This window comes from Eleutherodactylus coqui, chromosome 13, assembly GCF_035609145.1.
Source record: "Eleutherodactylus coqui strain aEleCoq1 chromosome 13, aEleCoq1.hap1, whole genome shotgun sequence".
NCBI classification, from domain to species: Eukaryota; Metazoa; Chordata; class Amphibia; order Anura; family Eleutherodactylidae; genus Eleutherodactylus; species Eleutherodactylus coqui.
Window position 1 is genome coordinate 4,123,037 of NC_089849.1, and position 22,473 is coordinate 4,145,509.

The 22,473-nt window shown below is 53.9% G+C and overlaps 1 protein-coding gene across 1 annotated transcript; it reads right to left on the reverse strand.

Annotated features, from left to right (window-relative positions):
- Positions 1–807: 807 nt before the first annotated feature.
- Positions 808–21,411, reverse strand: DPM1 (dolichyl-phosphate mannosyltransferase subunit 1, catalytic). The gene is made up of 9 exons (XM_066587759.1): positions 21,235–21,411; positions 15,687–15,786; positions 11,304–11,337; positions 8,179–8,255; positions 5,133–5,158; positions 3,863–3,958; positions 3,716–3,784; positions 1,570–1,684; positions 808–1,119 (listed from the first exon to the last, which is right to left on the reverse strand). Exons 1-9 carry the CDS (start codon positions 21,372–21,374, stop codon positions 1,015–1,017), a joined length of 762 nt encoding a protein of 253 aa, XP_066443856.1. The 5' UTR covers positions 21,375–21,411; the 3' UTR covers positions 808–1,014.
- Between the last annotated feature and the right edge of the window lie 1,062 nt (positions 21,412–22,473).

Below are 22,473 nucleotides of genomic sequence, written 5' to 3' on the forward strand. Positions count from 1 at the left end.
CCCCCGTTTCGAGGTCAGTATGCAGGGAGCGCTGCTCGAGCATGTGCAGTCAGCGCTGCAGTCCTTTCAATAGGGCTGAAGGAAATAGCCGGGCCGGCCGGCGTCACTCCGGTATCTCCGCAGCCCGACTGAAAGTGAATGGAGCGCTAGTGTGCTTGAGCCACGGGGTGGGTGGAAATCCAACTGCCTGATCATCTCCCGCCAGCCCCCCCATTACGTATCATTACATGTATACTCAGCGGTAGGCCCCCTGCACACACAGGATTTCTGCCCGTGGCCGCTGCCATAGGATTGTGTTAGACAACGCAATTTGTCTGCGCAAAACCACGTGCAGAAAACAAACCGCGGCATGCTCTATGTCTGTGCGGGGCTCACAGAGCGCGGCACAGAAATGTCACTTCCCGGCCGCCGTCTCATCATAGAGCCGGAGCCGCGGGAGCAGGTGAGCGCCGCGCTGCTCTCTGCAGGGGCTCGGGTCCCGCTGCGAGAATTCTGACAGCCGGATCCGACCGTCTGCAGGCGGCCTCAGGCTGTGATAGCGGTCATGGACAGGCAGCGATTTTTCAGTCTTGAACCATCAACGTTCTTTGCAGTCAGATATCACAGGTGATCGCCCATCCGAATGCACCCCTCGCCAGCCTGTCCATGTAAAACAAGAATGCTTCCATTCACAGCAAGCAGAGGTCTTGAAAATGGTGCCAAATGGAAAGAAGGGTCCTGCATTTTCATCTCCGTTTCAGTAATTTTTCCAAAAACTGAGACCGGATCGCAGCCGAAGGAAGAGGGAAAAAAAACTAAAATTCCATATATGTACAAAACATTCCATTTATTCCGTCAGTCTCTCCCACATCATCGCCGCCATCGTCACAGGCCGCCGCCGCCGCCATCGTCACAGTCCGCCGCCGGCTCCGGGGCAAACCTCTCATTTGGTCAGAATAAAGCTTGATGTGGAAGGAAACGCGATCTCTGCTGTTGGGGGAGGGGAGTGGGGGAGGGGACGACTTCTGGCTGGACTCACGTGGTGGCAAATAAGGTTAACAGCCCCTTTAAGAAGGAGACGATTTCATTGCCCCCAAGCTTGGACTCACCGTAGACACGATCTACAAAGGAGATCGGCACCTGAAAAACACAAACAGGGGACAATCAGGGAAGTTATGGGGGCGTCTGTGCCACTTACACCCCACTTGTAACTAGAAGCCCTACCCCTTACATATGGGGGGCGACGCAGCTTCTCACACACTTACACTTTTATTACATGGCACACCGATCCCACCCATGTTCCTCAAAGCTACGCCTGTGTGTCAGTTTGTACTGCAGTTCTGAAATTCTATTGCTGCTCTATAAAGAGATATAGGTCCCCCTGGATAAGGAGGGCTGCAGTATGTGGAACTGACCCGCCTGATAATATGGAATTACATGGTGTGCGGACCACCACAGTGTCCCCTCCGAGCCTTCCTGCGCCATCTTTATCACTCCTGGTGGGGGGATGCGACATCCCGTATCCCACTGGGTCAGTTCCGTGCGCCATTCCACTGATCCCCACGTATTTTATTAGCGGCATGCCTTTACCTCTCCAATCGTGTACTTAAACTGCCGAGCTCGCACGATCATCTCCATCTGGAACACGTAACCCTTGGAGACGCAGTGTTCCACCAGCTTCTGCAGAACCTCTTTCTTGTAAAGTCTGTAGGACACACAACATTTGCAATATGGAGATGAAACGCCATACGGAAAAATGGTATGAGAATGAATAGAATGGAACCAGAGCCGACGAGCGAGAGTAGAAATAACGACTGACAAGCCTCATTATAATCACATCCTCGGCACAGTGAAGATCTCTGCATGATGTCAGTGAATAGAAACAATCTGAAAACCCCATCCAGGCCCAATACTTGCCACAGCTGAGGGTTTGCTACAATCTGCTAATCTCAGGGCCCTGGACTCCTGGCGATGTGTCACCTGCACTTGTAGCAAACCCTCAGAGCAGGAGAAAGACCTGCTGCATCTATGGAGGACTGACCAGACTGCAACATTGTAACAAAGCTTCAGCTGTCAGAAGGCTGTACAGGCTTTAACCTCTTAGGCCTGATGTCCACGGGGAAAATAAGAATTAAAATCCGCAGCGTTTTTCCCGCACGCGGATCCGCGCCCCATAGGAATGCATTGACCATATTATATATATACTGATAAATACCCGCGGATGGTAATTAAAACATTTCTGGAGCATGAAAAAAAATGGCCATGCTCTATTTTAGTGCGGATCACGGGTGCGGAGCTCACAGAGCACAGGGCTACACTGATCTCCAGCATGAAAAATAAAAGACAATTACAGGGCATCCGCAGCGGATCTGATTTTCCCCGTGGACATGAGGCCTTAAAGGACACAACCCCCTCCCCCCTTTTTTTTCTTCCCATGTTCAGTTTTTCCTCCTTCACTCTTATGTCTCCCTCTCGCTGCGGCCGGAGGGCTCGTTCTGGTTGTATTTTGCAAGGATCCTATTTAATGTACCGACAAACGGAAAGAAATAAGAATTTAAGTGGAATGAAATGGGAAAGAAGAGTCGGCCATCTTTGGGGGCGGGACTTTCTGGTCGCTTTTTATTCCATTTTTTGTAATAGTTCTGGGGTTATGTATCTTTTTTCTGAGGACGTTCACCGTTTGGGGTAAATGATGCGTTATTGTGGGCGCAGCAAAACCAAATATGTATTTCTTTTTATTATAAATATGGCAAAAACTTTACCTTTTTTTTTTTAAATACATTTTTTTAAACTGATTTTTATTTATTTTTTTAGTCCCCATAGAGACAAGAACTTGGCGATGGTTTGATGGCTCCTACAGCATGATGTAATACTAGATTACTACATTGTACAGTGATACAAGTTTTGCGCTCTTTTGCCCGCTGGAGTCTTTCTGTTTCTCTTAGACACAATGGCGCTGGAACTGGTCGCCCGCTGTTATACCATCCGTGCGGAGGAACGGCGAGTTGTGCGTTCGGACACGTTAGTTGGAGCTCCAGCGTTGTATTCAGCTGACTGTGCAGCCTGTTGGTCAGAACGATTCCTGACATCCTCCTCCGACCCCTTTCAGGGATGAGTTGTTTCCGTCCACAGGATCCCCTACAGCTGGAGAACCCCCCCCCCCCCCCCCCCCGTGGTTGGTGGCGAGACCCCGGCTAGTCTAGCACCGATGACCGGCCTCGTTGGAAGTCGCTTCGATCGCTGGATCTTCCATCTAATGTGGATTCACACTGAAACTGATCTGCGGAAAACTTGTCATGTGATTTTATGCCGCACTCCGGGGTCACGGGAGGAATTACCATACAGGGTGTGCCAATCGTGAGCCGGCCGGGGGGGTGTAATAAAGGGACCATTCAGTGTGTAAAGCAGTAATATATTATAAAAGATGAATATCACACGCCTGCACATATCTGCGCCCTGCAGGGAACAGCCACATCTTCTGCTCCTTTTGCATTGCGGTCACAGCAGATTCATAGCTGCTCATTTACTTCACTTTGTTGTCTGCATTCACTGATGGCAAACACAGATCTTGAAAATGGCGGAGAGCGGAAACACAAAGTTATGGATCCGAGTTAGATAAGAGGTAGAGAACTGAGCAGCGCTGGCGCCGGGGGCACATCCCACTCCATGGTTAGCATAACTGCAATCACCAATAGCTTCACACCCTCAGGGATCAACACCACAACATGTCACCTACCTAAAACTTCCCGTCAAGTCGGAGGCTCCGGGGCGCAGCAGGACCTGGCTTAGGAAATTTGCCCCACGACTGTTGAAACAAGATCCATGAGATCATTAATCAAACGTAAGGGATGTAATCAGTGAGCGCATGCAGCAGCCCGCTGACCTGATCAGCTTCCGCTTTAAGTCCCATCCATAGACGCCTCCATCCCCCAAGTATCGGGTCCCGGACACAACGTCAAAGTCGCCTTCCTTCTGTTTACTGTAAAAACATGGAGGCAAAACTGTGTATAAGATGGCACTGAGCGGCGGCAGCTCCGCCTCCTGAAATACTCTGCGCTGCTGGTGCGCCCTGTAACGCCTCTCCTGATATACGGGCAGATTACGTCTGTTGTGTCGTACGCCAGTCATCATCCACACTTTGTGGGAGCCAACGGATTAGGAGACGCACGCCTCCTAATAACTCTGGCACGTCTTCGCTGAAGTCTCTGCCTGCTGTGGGGGGTAGAGGGGCGATAATCTACATTAGTCTCTGTAGCAGGTAATACTAAATCTGCTGAGCCACGCCCCCTTGTGGTTAGCCCTGCCTACTTTTTTGCAGCCCTTTAAAAAAAGTGTCAAAAAGCAAAAACAGCTGACTATGGTGCAAATATGGCGCTCACCAGAATTTGTGGAATGTTGACGCCCCATACCTGGTGCAGAATGGTTCATATATTCCCCTCCCCCGCCCAGTGCTCCCTTCACTAAGTAACTCTAGGCGTCGCAGTTTTAGGCCCCATTGACATCTACGCTGCGGTTCTCCTTCAGGGTCGGCGGAGCAGATCCAGCAGGAAATGATAATACAGCATGCTGCGCCATTTTGTCTGGGAACATTCAGGTCGGCGTGTTGGAAGCCGGAGGAACCGCATTGCTGATGGTTAATGGGGTCCATCTGGCATTATTTGGGTATTTTCACTGTACAGCTCTGCGGATGGAGCCGAAAACAGGAAATATCACTGGAAGCTGAGAAGATGTGAATGGAGCCGGACCGCCGCTGACAGCGTGATGGATCCCCAAGATGCTACGGGTTTAGGGCAGTAACCTGCGGTCGGCCGGGACGCTCACAACTGCACCCGTGATGCGCTCTTGTGAAGTTGGCCTTACGTCAATGGAAGCCGTCCGACCCGCAACCCTTCCATAATTAACACTGCATAAAGCTGGCGGTACCCACATCATCGGCCAGCGACTGCTCGGAAAAAGCAGTACTGCGCCCGTCTGATGGCGAGCCGTCCGGACCATCCGCAGTACAGATAAAGACGACAGGTACGCAGCGTCACCAGCCGGGCATTCGAATCCGACCCACTCGTGTGAGGGCGGCCTTAGTCTGTGGACTCCCGCCAGATCAGTCCTCTGGGGATATACGCTACAAGCCATACAGCTGAATATATCGCACTCACCTGATGAACTCGGGGATGAATTTAGGCTGAAGGAGGAAAAGAAGAAGAAAGGAACACGAGATTAAACAGTCATTCACTTTGTTTTGCTAACACTACAGACGTATCAATAGGGGGCGCTGCAGACACGGACTGGCCATCACTGAACCAGCTCTGACTCCAGGCGCAGCGATCAGGTGATCGCCCTCGGCCTATCAGCCTTTTACCGTCATATATATCAGCCATGCTTCCCATTAACATTTGCCTGCAGAGTGTACAATTTATGGTACGAGTTCTTACGGATGTGACACCAAACGTGGGGTTTTTACATTTTTCCAAATAAAGAGGGGAAAAAGGTGTAAAATGGGGCTTTTTAAAACTATTTTCTTTTACTACATCTTTTTCCGTCCCTGTAGGGGACTTGAACCAGCGATCCTATGATCACTACAACAATACACCGCAGTACTACAATGCATTATCACAGGCCACTGCGACCCATCAGCCTTCCACTATTACCGTATGTGTCGCTTTATAAGACACCTCGGGTTTAGAGGAGAAAAATAGGAAAAAAATATTTGTCCCTCCCCCAGAGCGGGCAGCGAGGTTTTACAGGAGGAATAAAGAGCCTCGGAATGAAGTATAAACCACTTGTCAACCTGCCATTCAGGATCCAGGGACAGCTGAGTGTACATGTAATGGTGATCTTATTACTGGTCACCCAGGAGCCCTGGATGCCATGTCCGACCAGTTATAGCGATATATGTGATGCAAATGCAGCTGGCAATCAGGATCCTGGAAGAGCTGAGTGCCAATATAATGAGGATTCCATTAGTTGTCACCCAACATTCCAGGAACCCTGCATGTCACGTCTCATTATGGAGAGGTCTACATTTCGGATGTTACACCTCAGCATCGCAGCGCCTGTTTTACCCCAACAGATAGAGGACTTTTAATCGTAACTAATAAAAAATATCCCCACAGAGAGAACAAATAGAGATTTATGGTTAAAACCCCATAATCCACCAATTCCTGAGATGGCCCACAGGTGGCGATAGAGGAGCTCTTGGACAGTTCTAGTCGGGATGGATATTCCGTGCGATTTAATGCTTGTGCCCTCTGGACCCTCCGGGGGGCCACTATGCCTGTTCCATCGGTGGGAGTAGGCTACTGAGAGGTTATAGCATACCCATTCCCACCGTAGGACTAAGACAACTGGGCTTCTCCACTATTGTAGTGGTACGGGCAAGATGGAGCCCAACACTTGGGTCGGTATACCTTAATGATCGTTTTACTCTGGATAGATCCAGTTATCATTATAGTCAGACGCAGCTTGGATCTGTTCATTGGCTCAAATAGAGTTAGATGCTGAATACACTTGATGTTTTACAATGGCTCGACGACTTCATCAGGAGCCCTAATAGAAAAGGGACCAAAACGTTTTGTCCCAAAAACGAATATTTGAGCGATCAGAGCAATGTCTATAACTGATAGAGTGGTAATAAAATCCATTGTTCAGCCCAAGAGAGATAGCAGGGACCCCGCATGCACTCAGCTGCATGATCTTCGCAGGCTGTAAGCTAACTACAATGTCTAGACCACATGCTGCGATTTGCAAACAGCTCCTGGAGGCTCATTTACATGCAAATGAAGCTGATAAAGTCCTAATGAACATTAGTGCCCATTAGTACTTTAAAAGGTTGACAGTTCTAGCAATGATTTTGCATAATCATTTGAAAGATTATCTTTACGTGTAAATGGGCCTTTAGTTGTTTGCTCAGGTGGGCGTATGTTTATCAAAAGACTCAACAATTTCCATTCAAATGGAACTTATTTTGACTTGCCCATAACTACTTTCATGCCTGCTAAAGGCCACCATATATCTATAAGCGAAGGGACAGTGCGCGACTGCCTGCGTTTACATGGAACGATTATTGGGCAAATCTGTGCTATGTAAATGGGCCTAAAGCTGGTTTCATACAGGCGAGGGCAATATCGAGCGGTAAATGTCGGCCTGATATCGCACCTTCCACCATGTGACAGCCTTGTGGATGGAGGCGTTTTCCTGTGAAAACAGACTCACTGCGGGGAATTCCTTCATTCCATTGATTTCAACAGGGTCGGTCAACAGCAGCGCCATTGAGAGCAATAGGGGAACCCCGCGATCCTCTGACGTCAGTGGCAGGGGATTCCTTTATCCCCGTAGGAAATCCCTTCACTCCCGCCGCCGATCCCATTGACGACTATGGGCGATATCGCAGGAAGGTAGAACATGCTGCAATGTTTTTCTCGCACAGCATCGCGATGCCATATGTATGCACCCATCCAAATGAACGGGGTTCACATTTGCGCATCTCACAACGCACAAATCTCGCACGATTTTATTGGCCGTGTGAAACCGGTTTTAAGGAATTAACGTTGACAGAAGGGAGTGGCACTAACACTGCATTCACTTCAAATGGGACTGCTGGGATCGTCTGAGCTGACCACACCGATCTATTCGTCCTCAGCTATCCAGGTGAGGCGTCACGTTTTTTCACCTAGCTGAATACCCCTTTAATTAGGGGTTTCCAGAGGTCATAAAGGAATGGTGTATGCTAGCACTATGCTGTCACTATATGAGATAAGAATAGTCCTTTAAAAAGGGGTTGTCCATTTATAAAACCATTGATGGACTATCCTAACTACAGGTCATCGATATTAGATTGGCAGGGGTCTGTCTACGTGGATCCCCACTGATCAATGGTTTGCCAGGCCAGTGTGCTTGTGCACAGAGTTGATTTAGTATTGTAGGTGAGGTTGCCATTCATTTTAACTGAAACTTTGCCTGTAATACCGAGCCTGACCACTGCAGTAAGAACAGAGCTGTCTGCTTACTGCAGAAATCAGCTCAGTACAAAAGTGTCCAGGGTAGCAGACCCCCGCCAATCTAATATTGATGACCTGTACCGAGGATAGTCCATCAATAGTTTACAGCTTGACAATCTCACAGCCAAGCCGTCACTGACAGGGTTAACAATAAAATTGTTGCTGATCCCTGGTCACCAATTAGTACACTATGAATGCTACATACATGGTGTGAAAGGTCGGCATCCATGATGATGATGAAGTTTCCTGAAGCGTGCTGCATGCCATGAATATACGCGGTCCCTAGACAAACAAAACACAGATCAATATACAGTAGGGGTGCATAAACAGGGCAGGGTTACACGTGGTCAGGTTGTGTCACTTAAAAGGGGCCATCAACCAAAAAGTGTGCCTGCAGTCCAGTCCTCAGATCAGAACTTGGATATCCCACAGAAATAACATGCAGCAACTTCTGACACTAATCGTGGCCCCCAAGCAAAACCAAATTCTGAGAAAGTGACCAACCAGGGGGGCTCGAAGAGGGAAACCCTGGTATAAACAGCTGCAAACATCAGTGACTTCACCATCACCCAAACCCATGTTCACATCAGCTGTCTCCATCTTCAAAAAAGGGAAGAAGGTGGATCCAGGAAACTACAGGCCTGTGAGCCTAACTTCTATACCGGGAAAGATCTCTGAACAAATTATTAAACAGCACGTATGCAAGGACTTGGATGAGAATGGAGTAATTAACCAGAGCCAGCATGGGTTTGTAACAAACAAGTCATGCCAGACTAATCTAATCTCCTTCTATGACAGAATCACTGACTGGGTTGGTCAGGAAAATGCGGTGGATATAGTATATCTTGGCTTTAGTAAAGCATTTGACAAAGTATCTCATACCATACTTATTGAAAAAATGACTAAATCTGCGATTGACAAGACAACTGTTAGGTGGATTCACAACTGGCTGAGTGATCGTACTGAAAGAGTGGTCATAAATGGCTGCACATCCCAGTGGAAGAATGTATCAAGTGGGGAACCACAAGGCTCTGTCCTGGGCCCAGTGGTGGTCAACATTGTTATAAATGATCTGGAGGAGGGAATTGATGGGAAACTGATCAAATTTGCTGATGACACAAAGCTAGGAGGGATAGCTAACACTAGGGAAGAGAGAGAGGATTCAAAAAGATCTAGAGAAGCTTGCACAGTGGTCGGCGACTAACAGAATGGTGTTTAACAAGGAGAAATGCAAAGTCCTACATCTGGGCAAGAAAAATGAAGAAGGCACATACAGAATGGGAGGAATTGGGCTAAGCAGCAGCACATGGGAAAAAGACTTGGGTATACTAATAGATCACAGACTGAACATGAGTCAACAATGTGATGCAGCAGCCAAAAAGGCAAACACAATTCTGGGATGTATTAAGAGAAGCATAGAGTCTAGATCACGTGAAGTCATTATCCCCTCTACTCTTCCTTAGTCAGACCTCATCTGGAATACTGGGTCCAGTTCTGGGCCCCCCACTTTATAACAGACAGACAAACTGGAGCAAGTTCAGAGAAGAGTTACCAAGATGGTGAGCGGTCTGCAAATCATGTCCTATGAGGAACGGGTAAAGGATCTGGGAATGTTTAGCAGAAGAGAAGGCTGAGAGGAGACTTAAAGGAGATGTCTCGAGGAAGCAGTGAATTTTTTTTTTTGCCCAGTCCCGCTAATTAAACATACATTACTAAGCCCCCCTGTAAATTACTTTCCTAGCTGGTTTCTACTTACCGTTCCAGCGTTTCAGCAACTTATAAAACTTTTTCCCAAGATGGCCGCCAGCTCTTTTCGCATCGCTTGCTGTAGCCCGACGTGCGCGCTCCCGAGACGCTACCAGCTGTGTCTCCATGGCAACCAGACGCCCCGCAGCCGCCGACCGGACCCCTGGAGTGAACACGGCCGACCTGTCACCCACCTCCAGGCAGAAGGTAACCGGCGCAGCCCCCCCCCCCCATCACAGCGGCAGCCCCCCCGGCCCAGCGACAGCCGCCCCCGTCCCAGCGACAGCCCCCCCATCACAGCGGCAGCCCCCCCGGCCTAGCGACAGCCCCCCCCCCCCCCGGCCCAGCGCTAGTTCCCCCATCACAGCGGCAGCCCCCCCGGCCTAGCGACAGCCCCCCCCGGCCCAGCGACAGCCCCCCCCAATCGCAGCGGCAGCCCCCCCCGGCCCAGCGCTAGTTCCCCCGGCGCAGCGACAGCCCCCCCCATCGCAGCGGCAGCCCCCCCCCGGCGCAGCCCGGCGCAGCGGCAGCCCCCCCCGGCCCATCACTTACCAGGACAGCTGGACGGCGGGACAGCTGGGCGGCTTCTCCGGACAGCTCGGCAGCTCTGCACCTTCCTCTAACAGAGGAAGGTACAGAATGGCCGCTCCAGCGCGCTCCCGAGCAGTGACAGCTCGTCTGCGCATGCACAGAAGAGCTGTAGCGGGGAGCACACTGAAGCGGCTCGTGCTGAAAGGAGAAGACCGGACTGCGCAAGCGCGTCTAAAAAAGCAAGCTGCCAGCGAATTTAGACGGCACCATGGAGACGGGGACGCTAGCAACGGAGCAGGTAAGTGAATAACTTCTGTATGGCTCATATTTAATGCACGATGTACATTACAAAGTGCATTAATATGGCCATACGGAAGTGTATAACCCCACTTGGTTTCGCGAGACAACCCCTTTAATAGCGGTCTACAAATATCTGAAGGGCCGTCACAGTGCAGAGGGATCAGCCCTATTCTCATCTGTACAAGGAAAGACTAGAAGCAATGGGATGAAACTGAAAGGGAGGAGACACAGATTAGATATTAGACAGTGAGGGGGATCAATGAGTGGAACAGGTTGCCACAGAAGGTGGGGAGTTCTCCTTCAATGAAAGTCCTCAGAGGCCGGACAGACATCTATTTGGGATAGTTTAGTGGATCCTGCACTGAGCAGGGGGTTGGACCCGCAGACCCTGGAGGACCCTTCCATTCCATGATTCTACATCACCATTACCCAACCCCAGCTTCACATCAGTGACATCACCATTACCCAACCCCAGCTTCACATCAGTGACATCACCATTACCCAACCCCAGCTTCACATCAGTGACATCACCATTACCCAACCCCAGCTTCACATCAGTGACATCACCATTACCCAACCCCAGCTTCACATCAGTGACATCACCATTACCCAACCCCAGCTTCACATCAGTGACATCACCATTACTCAACCCCAGCTTCACATCAGTGACATCACCATTACTCAACCCCAGCTTCACATCAGTGACATCACCATTACCTAATCCCAGCTTCACATCAGTGACATCACCATTACCTAATCCCAGCTTCTTCTCTCTTGGTCGGAGCAGCTGAAATGAGAAGAAAATACATATAAATATCATCAGGTAAGAGGTGACAACCATAAAGATATATTAGATATACACAGAATGATCCCTGCATTAGGAGGAGCTGGTGTGACATCTTGTGATCAAACAAGGAAGATGGAACAATCCCTCTGCAGCGCCACCTATTGGATGGCAGCATTCCTTCAAAGCAATGGCTGACCCTTTATACAGGTCTGTAGAGCAATGATTGGGAATTGAAAGCCAAGCCAGAATCCACACACAGACAGCTGCTTCAGGAGTGATGTTACCCCTCTTGGCCAAAATCACAGGCCTCTCACTATCCAAGCAAGAATCCTACTGCACACCGATGAGGTCTCCCCACTCACCTTCTTGGTGCTCTCCCTAAGGAGTGAGGTTACCCCACCCGGTCTTGTGATCAGTAATGCAGTAGCACATGATGGCTGTCAGATAATGGGCTGACCTCTCCTCTGCGTAGCAGAAGGTGGCATTTGGCAGTCATAGGTAAACATGGTGACTTCAGTGACTCTGACCGCGGGCAGATTGTTGGTGTCCGGAGCTGTAGGGCCAGTATCTCTGAAACTGTCACACTTGTTGGCTGTTCCTGAACCACGGCGTACTAGGACTGGTTGTACCATGGAGAGACATCCAGCACATCACACAGCAGCAGGCCACGTGTGTTTGAACCTAGAGGTGAGCGCTGGGTGGTGTGTCTGGTACCTCAGGAACGACGGACCGCAGTGGTGAAACAGACTCAGCAGTACAACAGCGGGGAAGTTACACAAGTTTCCACAATGACCATTAGCCTGCAGTGTCAGAGACCTTCTTTGTCTGAATGGAGGGCACATTTCTGGTTTTATGTAACAGAGGATGCGGATTGAAAAAATAAAGATGAAAAAATTCTCTGACAACCGGACCCTCCCTAAATGACGGAAAACCGGAAAAACTCACTGCCATGTATCAATACAAAAAGAGACTAACTGTCCTTCTAAACAGTATATGAGTGACCGAGTCGGCTGGTGAGTGATGGCTGCGGGAAAGATGGGGATGGTTCGTGCGTACAGAAATATAATCAATACGGTTCTGGTGATTCGCGGATTTGGTCTTTAATAAATAAATGTTTTCTTTTATTTTGGGCAGAAAATAAACATAAAAATAAGAAATCTGAAAATTATTGATACAAATATGATTTTTTGGTTTTTCAAGTGTAAATAGGCAGGGGTTGCGGCTTCTCTGGTCATTTAGGGAGGGGTTGCGGCTTCTCTGGTCATTTAGGGAGGGGTTCCGGCTTCTCTGGTCATTTAGGGAGGGGCTCCGGCTTCTCTGGTCATTTAGGGAGGGGCTCCGGCTTCTCTGGTCATTTAGGGAGGGGCTCCGGCTTCTCTGGTCATTTAGGGAGGGGCTCCGGCTTCTCTGGTCATTTAGGGAGGGGCTCCGGTTTCTCTGGTCATTTAGGGAGGGGTTGCGGTTTTCAGATAATTTTTTCGTCTTGATTTTTGAAATCCGCATACTCTGTTACATAAAACCTGAGAAGTGCCCTCCATTCAAACAACAAGGTCTCCGACACTGCAGGCCAGTGACCATGCGGTGCACCTTGCGGTGACTGTGGTTTAATAGTCGCAGACTGACAAAGGTGCCACTGATGACCCTACGTCATCACCTACAACGCCTCGCATGGGTCCAGGAAAGACAACAATGGACCTTGGACACATGACAGAAAGTGGTCTGCAGGGACGAGTCCTATTTCCTACTGAACCATACGGATGGCCGGCGTCTGGCGTAAGCAGCATGAAGCCGTACCCCAGTGTCTAGTGTTGGGGTTCAGCAGGCCGGTGGTGGCGGTGTTATGGTCTGGGGAGCGTTTTCCTGGCGTAGCCTCGGACCGCAGTTGTTAAATGGTGAACACCACAGGGACCGGCTAGCTGACCATCTGCCCCCATGTCTTCAGGAAGTCTTCCCCACCACGGTGCCATCCTTCACCAACACAACGCTCCATGTCATTGAGCTCGGATCACTAGTGAGAGGTTGGAGGAACATGACAATGAATCCTCCACACTGCCGGCCCCCAAACTCATCGGACTGTAACCCCATTGGACACATTTGGGATCTGCTGGAAAGGGCTGCGAGATCTGCTCCCACTTATCCACAAACCGTGCCCAACTGTCGGAGCGGCTGCAGCGGACATGGGGCGGGCCGAGTATGGAGGATGTTCACCAACGTGTAGAATCTGTTCCATCATGCCTGAGGAAGACCCCTGCGTAGGTTGGGAAGCTCGCTGTAACATCTTGTGTTTTTGTAGCCATTACAAGGTCTCACACCTACAAGGTTACTTGGTTTCTCTTGCTGGGAACAATCACACTTCGCTCTGCTGGCGACACGGACCGGACCTTTTTGAATCTGTTCCCGACATCCGAAAGCTGTGATCGCCCAGAAGGGTGGAGCGACCCGTTATTAACAGGCGTTCCGGATGCCGCGATTGTTCAGTGTCTATATTTTAACCCTCTAAGGCAGGGGTGGGCAATTAATTTTCCCATGGGGCCACATGAGAAATTGGAATGGTTTTAGAGGGCCAGACCAACATACGAAGGCTCCATGCACATTGCCTTAATGGGGCCGTATTCCAGCCGCCCGATTTGCGGCCAGAATACGGCCGCCATTGAAAATGAATGGAGCTGTAATACGGCGCGGTGAACACCCGGTGTTTCACCCCGTTTTACGGCGCGGCCCCCGTGTCTGCCAATGGAGAGGGGAGCGGTAAGGAGCACTCCCATCTCCACTCAGAAGTTACAGTGGCATCACTTAGGGCTCATGTCCACGGGGAAAAGAAGAATTAAAATCCGCAGCGGATTTTAACTCTTCTCCCGCACGCGGATCTGCACCCCATAGGGATGCATTGACCACCCGCGGGTAGATAAATACCTGCGGATCGTCAATAAAAGTGATTTAAAAAAAAAATGGAGCATGAAAAAATCTGGACCATGCTCCATTTTCATGCGGGTCTCCCGCGGGCTTCTATTGAAGCCTATGGAAGCCGTCCGGATCCGCGGGAGACCAAAATCACATTTTACTTACCCGCTCCGGTTCTTCTCTTCGGCGCCGCGCCATCCTCTCTCAGCCGCGGCCGGATCATTTTGCTTCGGCCCGGCGCATGCGCGGGGCACGTCACCGACGTCATCGTGCACATCCGCCGAGCCGAAGAATGAAGATCCGGCCGCGACGAGAGAAGATGACACCGCCGCGAAGAGAAGAAACGGAGCGGATGGGAGGTGAGTTTATTGTCATTTATTTGTATTTTCAGCGCTCATGTCCGCGGGGCAGGAGGGACCCGCTGCAGATTCTACATGTAGAATCCGTAGCGGGCCCGATTTTCCCCGTGGACATGAGCACCGGACTCATTGGTGAGTCACCAGGACACTCTTTGCGGGCCGGTCCGAGCTATTCAGCGAGCCGGATGTGGCCCGCGGGCCGTGCTTTGCCCAGGTCTGCTCTAAGGGGTTCTCTGGTACTTGGCGACGGTGCCGGGTACTGCAGATCGCACCGTTCGTTGAGCCCGTGCTGCGTCTGTGTCCATGACGGACAGAGGAGCTCTGAAGCCATCACCGTCCAGCAGAGCCCCATAAGGACACAGCCATTAATGCCTTAGAGGGGTTTCCAGTACAGGACAGAGGGTTAACGTCTGATTGTGGGGGTCCAAACGCTGGGAACCCCAGCAATCCCGAGACCACTGCACCCGAATGCCCCATATGAATGAGGCCGCAGAGCTCCTGCTCAAACACAGCTCCATTCACTTCTACGGGACAGGTGGAAACCAACATGCTCAGTAATCCTCCTGTGTCTCGAAGCAATGAAGGGAGCAGCGGTCACACATGGGCATTGCTGCTGCATGCACATGGGGCATTCGGCTGTGCCGTTCTCCAAATCACCGCGGTCGGATCCCCAGTGTTCAGACATACAGAAGGTATGGTCCACTTGTAAACTACTGATTGCTTATCCTTCAGTCAGGTGAAGGTCCACCACACCCAGGACCCTCACTGATCATCTATCAAGCACTCAGCTGATTTCTGCAGGAAGCAGACAGCTCCATTTTTTTCTGTAGTGGCCAGGCTGGGTATTACAGGTAAAGTTTTTATTAATTTCAGTGGAAACTTTGCCAGTAGTACCAAGCCTGGCCACTATAGATAAAGCGGCGCTGTCTGATTCCTGCAGAAATGAGCTCAGTGTACAATCGCACTCACCCAGCAAACAGCTGATCGATGGGAATCCGAGGTGGCAGACCCCCACGGATGCTAAGGATAGGCAGACCAATATTTTACAACCCCTTTACCACTTTCCCATCCCCCTATATATCTACTCACGATCTTGTCTGAGCTGTAGATCCTCTGCAGTTGCTGAGCCACTTCCAATGTCCCATCGGGGCTTCCGTCATCGATGATGATGATTTCATAGTCATATCCACTGTGGAGAGAGAATAAGGTAATGGCGAACGCTCGTCCGACCGGCGCCAAAGGCATCATCACGCCCTCCAATGCTCACAGCTGCGGTTCCCACGTGCGGCGCAGCCAGCGCGGATTCATCATAAGACAGGAGCCGCAGAGCAGGAGCCGGACGGACGCCACAAGAGTCGCTGGGGTCTCGCACCACTTGCTTCCGTCTCAGGATGCACCCAGCATTCCGTTCTGCTCCCACGGCGGATTAATAAAACGGAAAGTCCAGCGCCAGTGTGAGCGCCGCACGGGAAATCAGGGGGGGATCCGGGACGGCTGCAAGCAGGAGGGGCGTCAGATCCGAAACTACAGACACGGAGCGTCCTGAAACAGACGCATCATTACCCTGTAACCCCTGACCTGCGGGGTGCGAGTTCACGGGCAGAAACAACGCGGCGCGCCGGGACGCCATCCGCAGGGAAGTGTAAACACACAACGCGGCGGGACGCCATCCGCAGGGAAGTGTAAACACACAACGCGGCGCGGCGGGACGCCATCCGCAGGGAAGTGTAAACATACAACGTGGCGGGACGCCATCCGCAGGGAAGTGTAAACACACAACGCGGCGCGGCGGGACGCCATCCGCAGGGAAGTGTAAACACACAACGCGGCGGGACGCCATCCGCAGGGAAGTGTAAACACACAACGCGGCGCGGCGGGACGCCATCCGCAGGGAAGTGTAAACACACAACGCGGCGCGACGCCATCCGCAGGGAAGTGTAAACACACAACGCGGCGCGGCGGGACGCCATCCGCAGGGAAGTGTAAACACACAACGCGGCGCGGCGGGACGCCATCCGCAGGGAAGTGTAAACACACAACGCGGCGCGGCGGGACGCCATCCGCAGGGAAGTGTAAACACACAACGCGGCGCGGCGGGACGCCATCCGCAGGGAAGTGTAAACACACAACGCGGCGCGCCGGGACGCAATCCGCAGGGAAGTGTAAACACACAACGCGGCGCGCCGGGACGCAATCCGCAGGGAAGTGTAAACGCACAACGCGGCGCCATCCGCAGGGAAGTGTAAACACACAACGCGGCGCGGCGGGACGCCATCCGCAGGGAAGTGTAAACACACAACACGGCGCGCCAGGACGCCATCCGCAGGGAAGTGTAAACACACAACGCGGTGCGGCGGGACGCCATCCGCAGGGAAGTGTAAACACACAACACGGCCCGGCGGGACGCCATCCGCAGGGAAGTGTAAACACACAACGCGGCGCGCCGGGGCGCCATCTGCAGGAAGTGTAAACACGCAACGCGGCGCGGCGGGACGCCATCCGCAGGGAAGTGTAAACACACAACGCGGCGCGCCGGGACGCCATCCGCAGGGAAGTGTAAACACACAACGCGGCGCGGCGCCATCCGCAGGGAAGTGTAAACACACAACGCGGCGCGCCAGGACGCCATCCGCAGGGAAGTGTAAACACACAACGCGGCGCGCCGGGACGCCATCCGCAGGGAAGTGTAAACACACAACACGGCGCGCCGGGACGCCATCCGCAGGGAAGTGTAAACACACAACGCGGCGCCATCCGCAGGGAAGTGTAAACACACAACACGGCGCGGCGGGACGCCATCCGCAGGGAAGTGTAAACACACAACGCGGCGCGCCGGGACGCCATCCGCAGGGAAGTGTAAACACACAACGCGGCGCGCCGGGACGCCATCCGCAGGGAAGTGTAAACACACAACGCGGCGCGCCGGGACGCCATCCGCAGGGAAGTGTAAACACACAACGCGGCGCGCCGGGACGCCATCCGCAGGGAAGTGTAAACACACAACGCGGCGCGCCGGGACGCCATCCGCAGGGAAGTGTAAACACACAACGCGGCGCCATCCGCAGGGAAGTGTAAACACACAACACGGCGCGGCGGGACGCCATCCGCAGGGAAGTGTAAACACACAACGCGGCGCGCCGGGACGCCATCCGCAGGGAAGTGTAAACACACAACGCGGCGCGCCGGGACGCCATCCGTAGGGAAGTGTAAACACACAACGCGGCGCGGCGGGACGCCATCCGCAGGGAAGTGTAAACACACAACGCGGCGCGGCGGGACGCCATCCGCAGGGAAGTGTAAACACACAACGCGGCGCGGCGGGACGCCATCCGCAGGGAAGTGTAAACATACAACGCGGCGCGGCGGGACGCCATCCGCAGGGAAGTGTAAACACACAACGCGGCGCGCCGGGACGCAATCCGCAGGGAAGTGTAAACACACAACGCGGCGCGCCGGGACGCAATCCGCAGGGAAGTGTAAACGCACAACGCGGCGCCATCCGCAGGGAAGTGTAAACACACAACGCGGCGCGGCGGGACGCCATCCGCAGGGAAGTGTAAACACACAACACGGCGCGCCAGGACGCCATCCGCAGGGAAGTGTAAACACACAACGCGGCGCGGCGGGACGCCATCCGCAGGGAAGTGTAAACACACAACACGGCGCGGCGGGACGCCATCCGCAGGGAAGTGTAAACACACAACGCGGCGCGCCGGGGCGCCATCTGCAGGAAGTGTAAACACACAACGCGGCGCGCCGGGACGCCATCCGCAGGGAAGTGTAAACACACAACGCGGCGCGCCGGGACGCCATCCGCAGGGAAGTGTAAACACACAACGCGGCGCGCCGGGGCGCCATCTGCAGGAAGTGTAAACACGCAACGCGGCGCGGCGGGACGCCATCCGCAGGGAAGTGTAAACACACAACGCGGCGCGCCGGGACGCCATCCGCAGGGAAGTGTAAACACACAACGCGGCGCCATCCGCAGGGAAGTGTAAACACACAACACGGCGCGCCAGGACGCCATCCGCAGGGAAGTGTAAACACACAACGCGGCGCGCCGGGACGCCATCCGCAGGGAAGTGTAAACACACAACACGGCGCGCCGGGACGCAATCCGCAGGGAAGTGTAAACACACAACGCGGCGCCATCCGCAGGGAAGTGTAAACACACAACACGGCGCGGCGGGACGCCATCCGCAGGGAAGTGTAAACACACAACGCGGCGCGCCGGGACGCCATCCGCAGGGAAGTGTAAACACACAACGCGGCGCGCCGGGACGCCATCCGCAGGGAAGTGTAAACACACAACGCGGCGCGCCGGGGCGCCATCTGCAGGAAGTGTAAACACGCAACGCGGCGCGGCGCCATCCGCAGGGAAGTGTAAACACACAACGCGGCGCGCCATCTGCAGGAAGTGTAAACACACAACACGGCGCGCCGGGACGCCATCCGCAGGGAAGTGTAAACGCACAACGCGGCGCCATCCGCAGGGAAGTGTAAACACACAACGCGGCGCGCCAGGACACCATCCGCAGGGAAGTGTAAACACACAACACGGCGCGCCAGGACACCATCCGCAGGGAAGTGTAAACACACAACGCGGCGCGGCGGGACGCCATCCGCAGGGAGGTGTAAACACACAACGCGGCGCGCCGGGGCGCCATCTGCAGGAAGTGTAAACACGCAACGCGGCGCGGCGCCATCCGCAGGGAAGTGTAAACACACAACGCGGCGCGCCAGGACACCATCCGCAGGGAAGTGTAAACACACAACGCGGCGCGGCGGGACGCCATCCGCAAGGAGGTGTAAACACACAACGCGGCGCGCCGGGGCGCCATCTGCAGGAAGTGTAAACACGCAACGCGGCGCGGCGCCATCCGCAGGGAAGTGTAAACACACAACGCGGCGCGCCATCTGCAGGAAGTGTAAACACGCAACGCGGCGCGGCGCCATCCGCAGGGAAGTGTAAACACACAACACGGCGCGCCAGGACACCATCCGCAGGGAAGTGTAAACGCACAACGCGGCGCGGCGGGACGCCATCCGCAGGGAGGTGTAAACACACAACGCGGCGCGCCGGGGCGCCATCTGCAGGAAGTGTAAACACGCAACGCGGCGCGGCGCCATCCGCAGGGAAGTGTAAACACACAACGCGGCGCGCCGGGACGCCATCCGCAGGGAAGTGTAAACACACAACACGGCGCGGCGGGACGCCATCCGCAGGGAAGTGTAAACACACAACGCGGCGCGGCGGGACGCCATCCGCAGGGAAGTGTAAACATACAACGCGGCGCGCCGGGACGCAATCCGCAGGGAAGTGTAAACACACAACGCGGCGCCATCCGCAGGGAAGTGTAAACACACAACGCGGCGCGGCGGGACGCCATCCGCAGGGAAGTGTAAACACACAACGCGGCGCGGCGGGACGCCATCCGCAGGGAAGTGTAAACACACAACGCGGCGCCATCCGCAGGGAAGTGTAAACACACAACACGGCGCGCCGGGACGCCATCCGCAGGGAAGTGTAAACACACAACGCGGCGCGGCGGGACGCCATCCGCAGGGAAGTGTAAACACACAACGCGGCGCGGCGGGACGCCATCTGCAGGGAAGTGTAAACACACAACGCGGCGCGGCGGGACGCCATCCGCAGGGAAGTGTAAACACACAACGCGGCGCGGCGGGACGCCATCCGCAGGGAAGTGTAAACACACAACACGGCGCGCCAGGACGCAATCCGCAGGGAAGTGTAAACACACAACGCGGCGCGGCGGGACGCCATCCGCAGGGAAGTGTAAACACACAACACGGCGCGGCGGGACGCCATCCGCAGGGAAGTGTAAACACACAACACGGCGCGGCGGGACGCCATCCGCAGGGAAGTGTAAACACACAACACGGCGCGGCGGGACGCCATCCGCAGGGAAGTGTAAACACACAACACGGCGCGGCGGGACGCCATCCGCAGGGAAGTGTAAACACACAACGCGGCGCGCCGGGACGCCATCCGCAGGGAAGTGTAAACACACAACGCGGCGCGGCGGGACGCCATCCGCAGGGAAGTGTAAACAAAGTCCCCCACATTTAAGGGCTGACGCTGTCATGTCGGCTTCCTGCCCGCGATCAGTTCATGATTTGCGCACGCGGTAAGCGCTCGGATCCGTTTCTATACGGCAGGAAATGTTTTTCACTGCAACCTTTTTTTCTAACAATGTTTTTTCCTGATCACAAACGTTTCCGTTTCGCGGACGGATCGCACAGACGCGGGTTGTGTAACAGAAGGTGCAGCAGGCGCGGTTATCAGTCCAAGAAGACAAAAACATGCAGGCACGTCCGCAACGCCATCAAACGGGCGCATATTCTGAGGTTACACTGTGTGGCCTGCGGGACCCTGAAATGATACATTTCATACTTTTTTGGACAAATACACGTATTTCACGGATAGACGCCCCCAGGACGACACGTGACATCGGCACACAGAACGCCTGTCCTAAGAGCCGCTACCTCCCAGCCTGGGACTACAACTCCCGGCATGCTTTGCTGGACTGTTTTACGGTGACTCGGATGGAAAAAACAGTCTGAGATGCGAAATATAAAGTTGCTCTCCTAAACAAGCGGCCGCGGCGGACGGTACCTCTCTCCAAAGTACTTGACCAGCAGCCAGACGATGAGCGGTAGGTTCTCCCTCTCGTTGTAGGTGGGCAGCAGCACCGAGTACTTGTCCCGTCTCCCCTCATCACCCCGGATTTTACCCCGCCGACTGACAGCAGACATGGCGGCCGCCGAGCAGGATGTGACTGGCAGCTCGATGCTGATCACACAGCCAATCAGATCGCGCGCACGGTAGGGGCGGGTGTTACAGCAGCCAGTCAGAGGTGACGTGTAACGCTCCTCAGCCTTGCAGTGATTGGTTGTGATCACGGTAGGCGTGGCCAGCAAGGTTCAGTCGTCTGTGCTGGCTGCATCCACTCAGATCTCCTCAGGGGGCTGAGGAGAACGGAGGGCGGGGGGGGGTCATGTCGGTGCGGCCGCCACTACCTGCCGCTCCGCCCTGTATGCCGTGTTCATTGCTGGAGTGCTGCGGAGTTACCAGAGGCTTCCGTGGACATTACTGTATACGAGGTTGAGGGCTAATAGTGTGTGAAAAACCGGAAAGAAAAAAATGTTACTGGTTTTTCATGATTTTTTTAGGCTTCATTAAAGTGTTAAAAAAATATATCACATATGTCTAATTACTCTTCAGGCCGGATTGATCCAAGTGGAAGCGAATTCACCCGCCGTTTGCCAGTTGTCCGTTGTGTATTCGCCCGCCGGTTGTCCGCTGTGTATTCGCCCGCCGTTTGCTTGCTGTCCGCGGTGTATTCGCCCGCCGTTTGCTTGCTGTCCGCGGTGTATTCGCCCGCCGGTTGTCCGCTGTGTATTCGCCCGCCGGTTGTCCGCTGTGTATTCGCCCGCCGTTTGCTTGCTGTCCGCGGTGTATTCGCCCGCCGTTTGCTTGCTGTCCGCTGTGTATTCGCCCGCCGGTTGTCCGCTGTGTATTCGCCCGCCGTTTGCTTGCTGTCCGCTGTGTATTCGCCCGCCGTTTGCTTGCTGTCCGCTGTGTATTCGCCCGCCGTTTGCTTGCTGTCCGCTGTGTATTCGCCCGCCGTTTGCTTGCTGTCCGCTGTGTATTCGCCCGCCGTTTGCTTGCTGTCCGCTGTGTATTCGCCCGCCGTTTGCCGGCTGTCCGCTGTGTATTCGCCCGCCGTTTGCCGGCTGTCCGCTGTGTATTCGCCCGCCGTTTGCCGGCTGTCCGCTGTGTATTCGCCCGCCGTTTGCCGGCTGTCCGCTGTGTATTCGCCCGCCGTTTGCCGGCTGTCCGCTGTGTATTCGC

Coding starts and splice junctions, on each gene's coding strand:
- DPM1 (XM_066587759.1), bottom strand. CDS start 21,374: ATGTCTGCTGTCAGTCGGCGGGGTAAAATCCGGGGTGATGAGGGGAGA. Junction 8,256..11,303: donor AGAGAAGAAGCTGGGATTAG/GTAATGGTGATG, acceptor TTGTTTGTCTAG/GGACCGCGTATATTCATGGC. Junction 3,785..3,862: donor TTAAAGCGGAAGCTGATCAG/GTCAGCGGGCTG, acceptor TTGTTTCAACAG/TCGTGGGGCAAATTTCCTAA.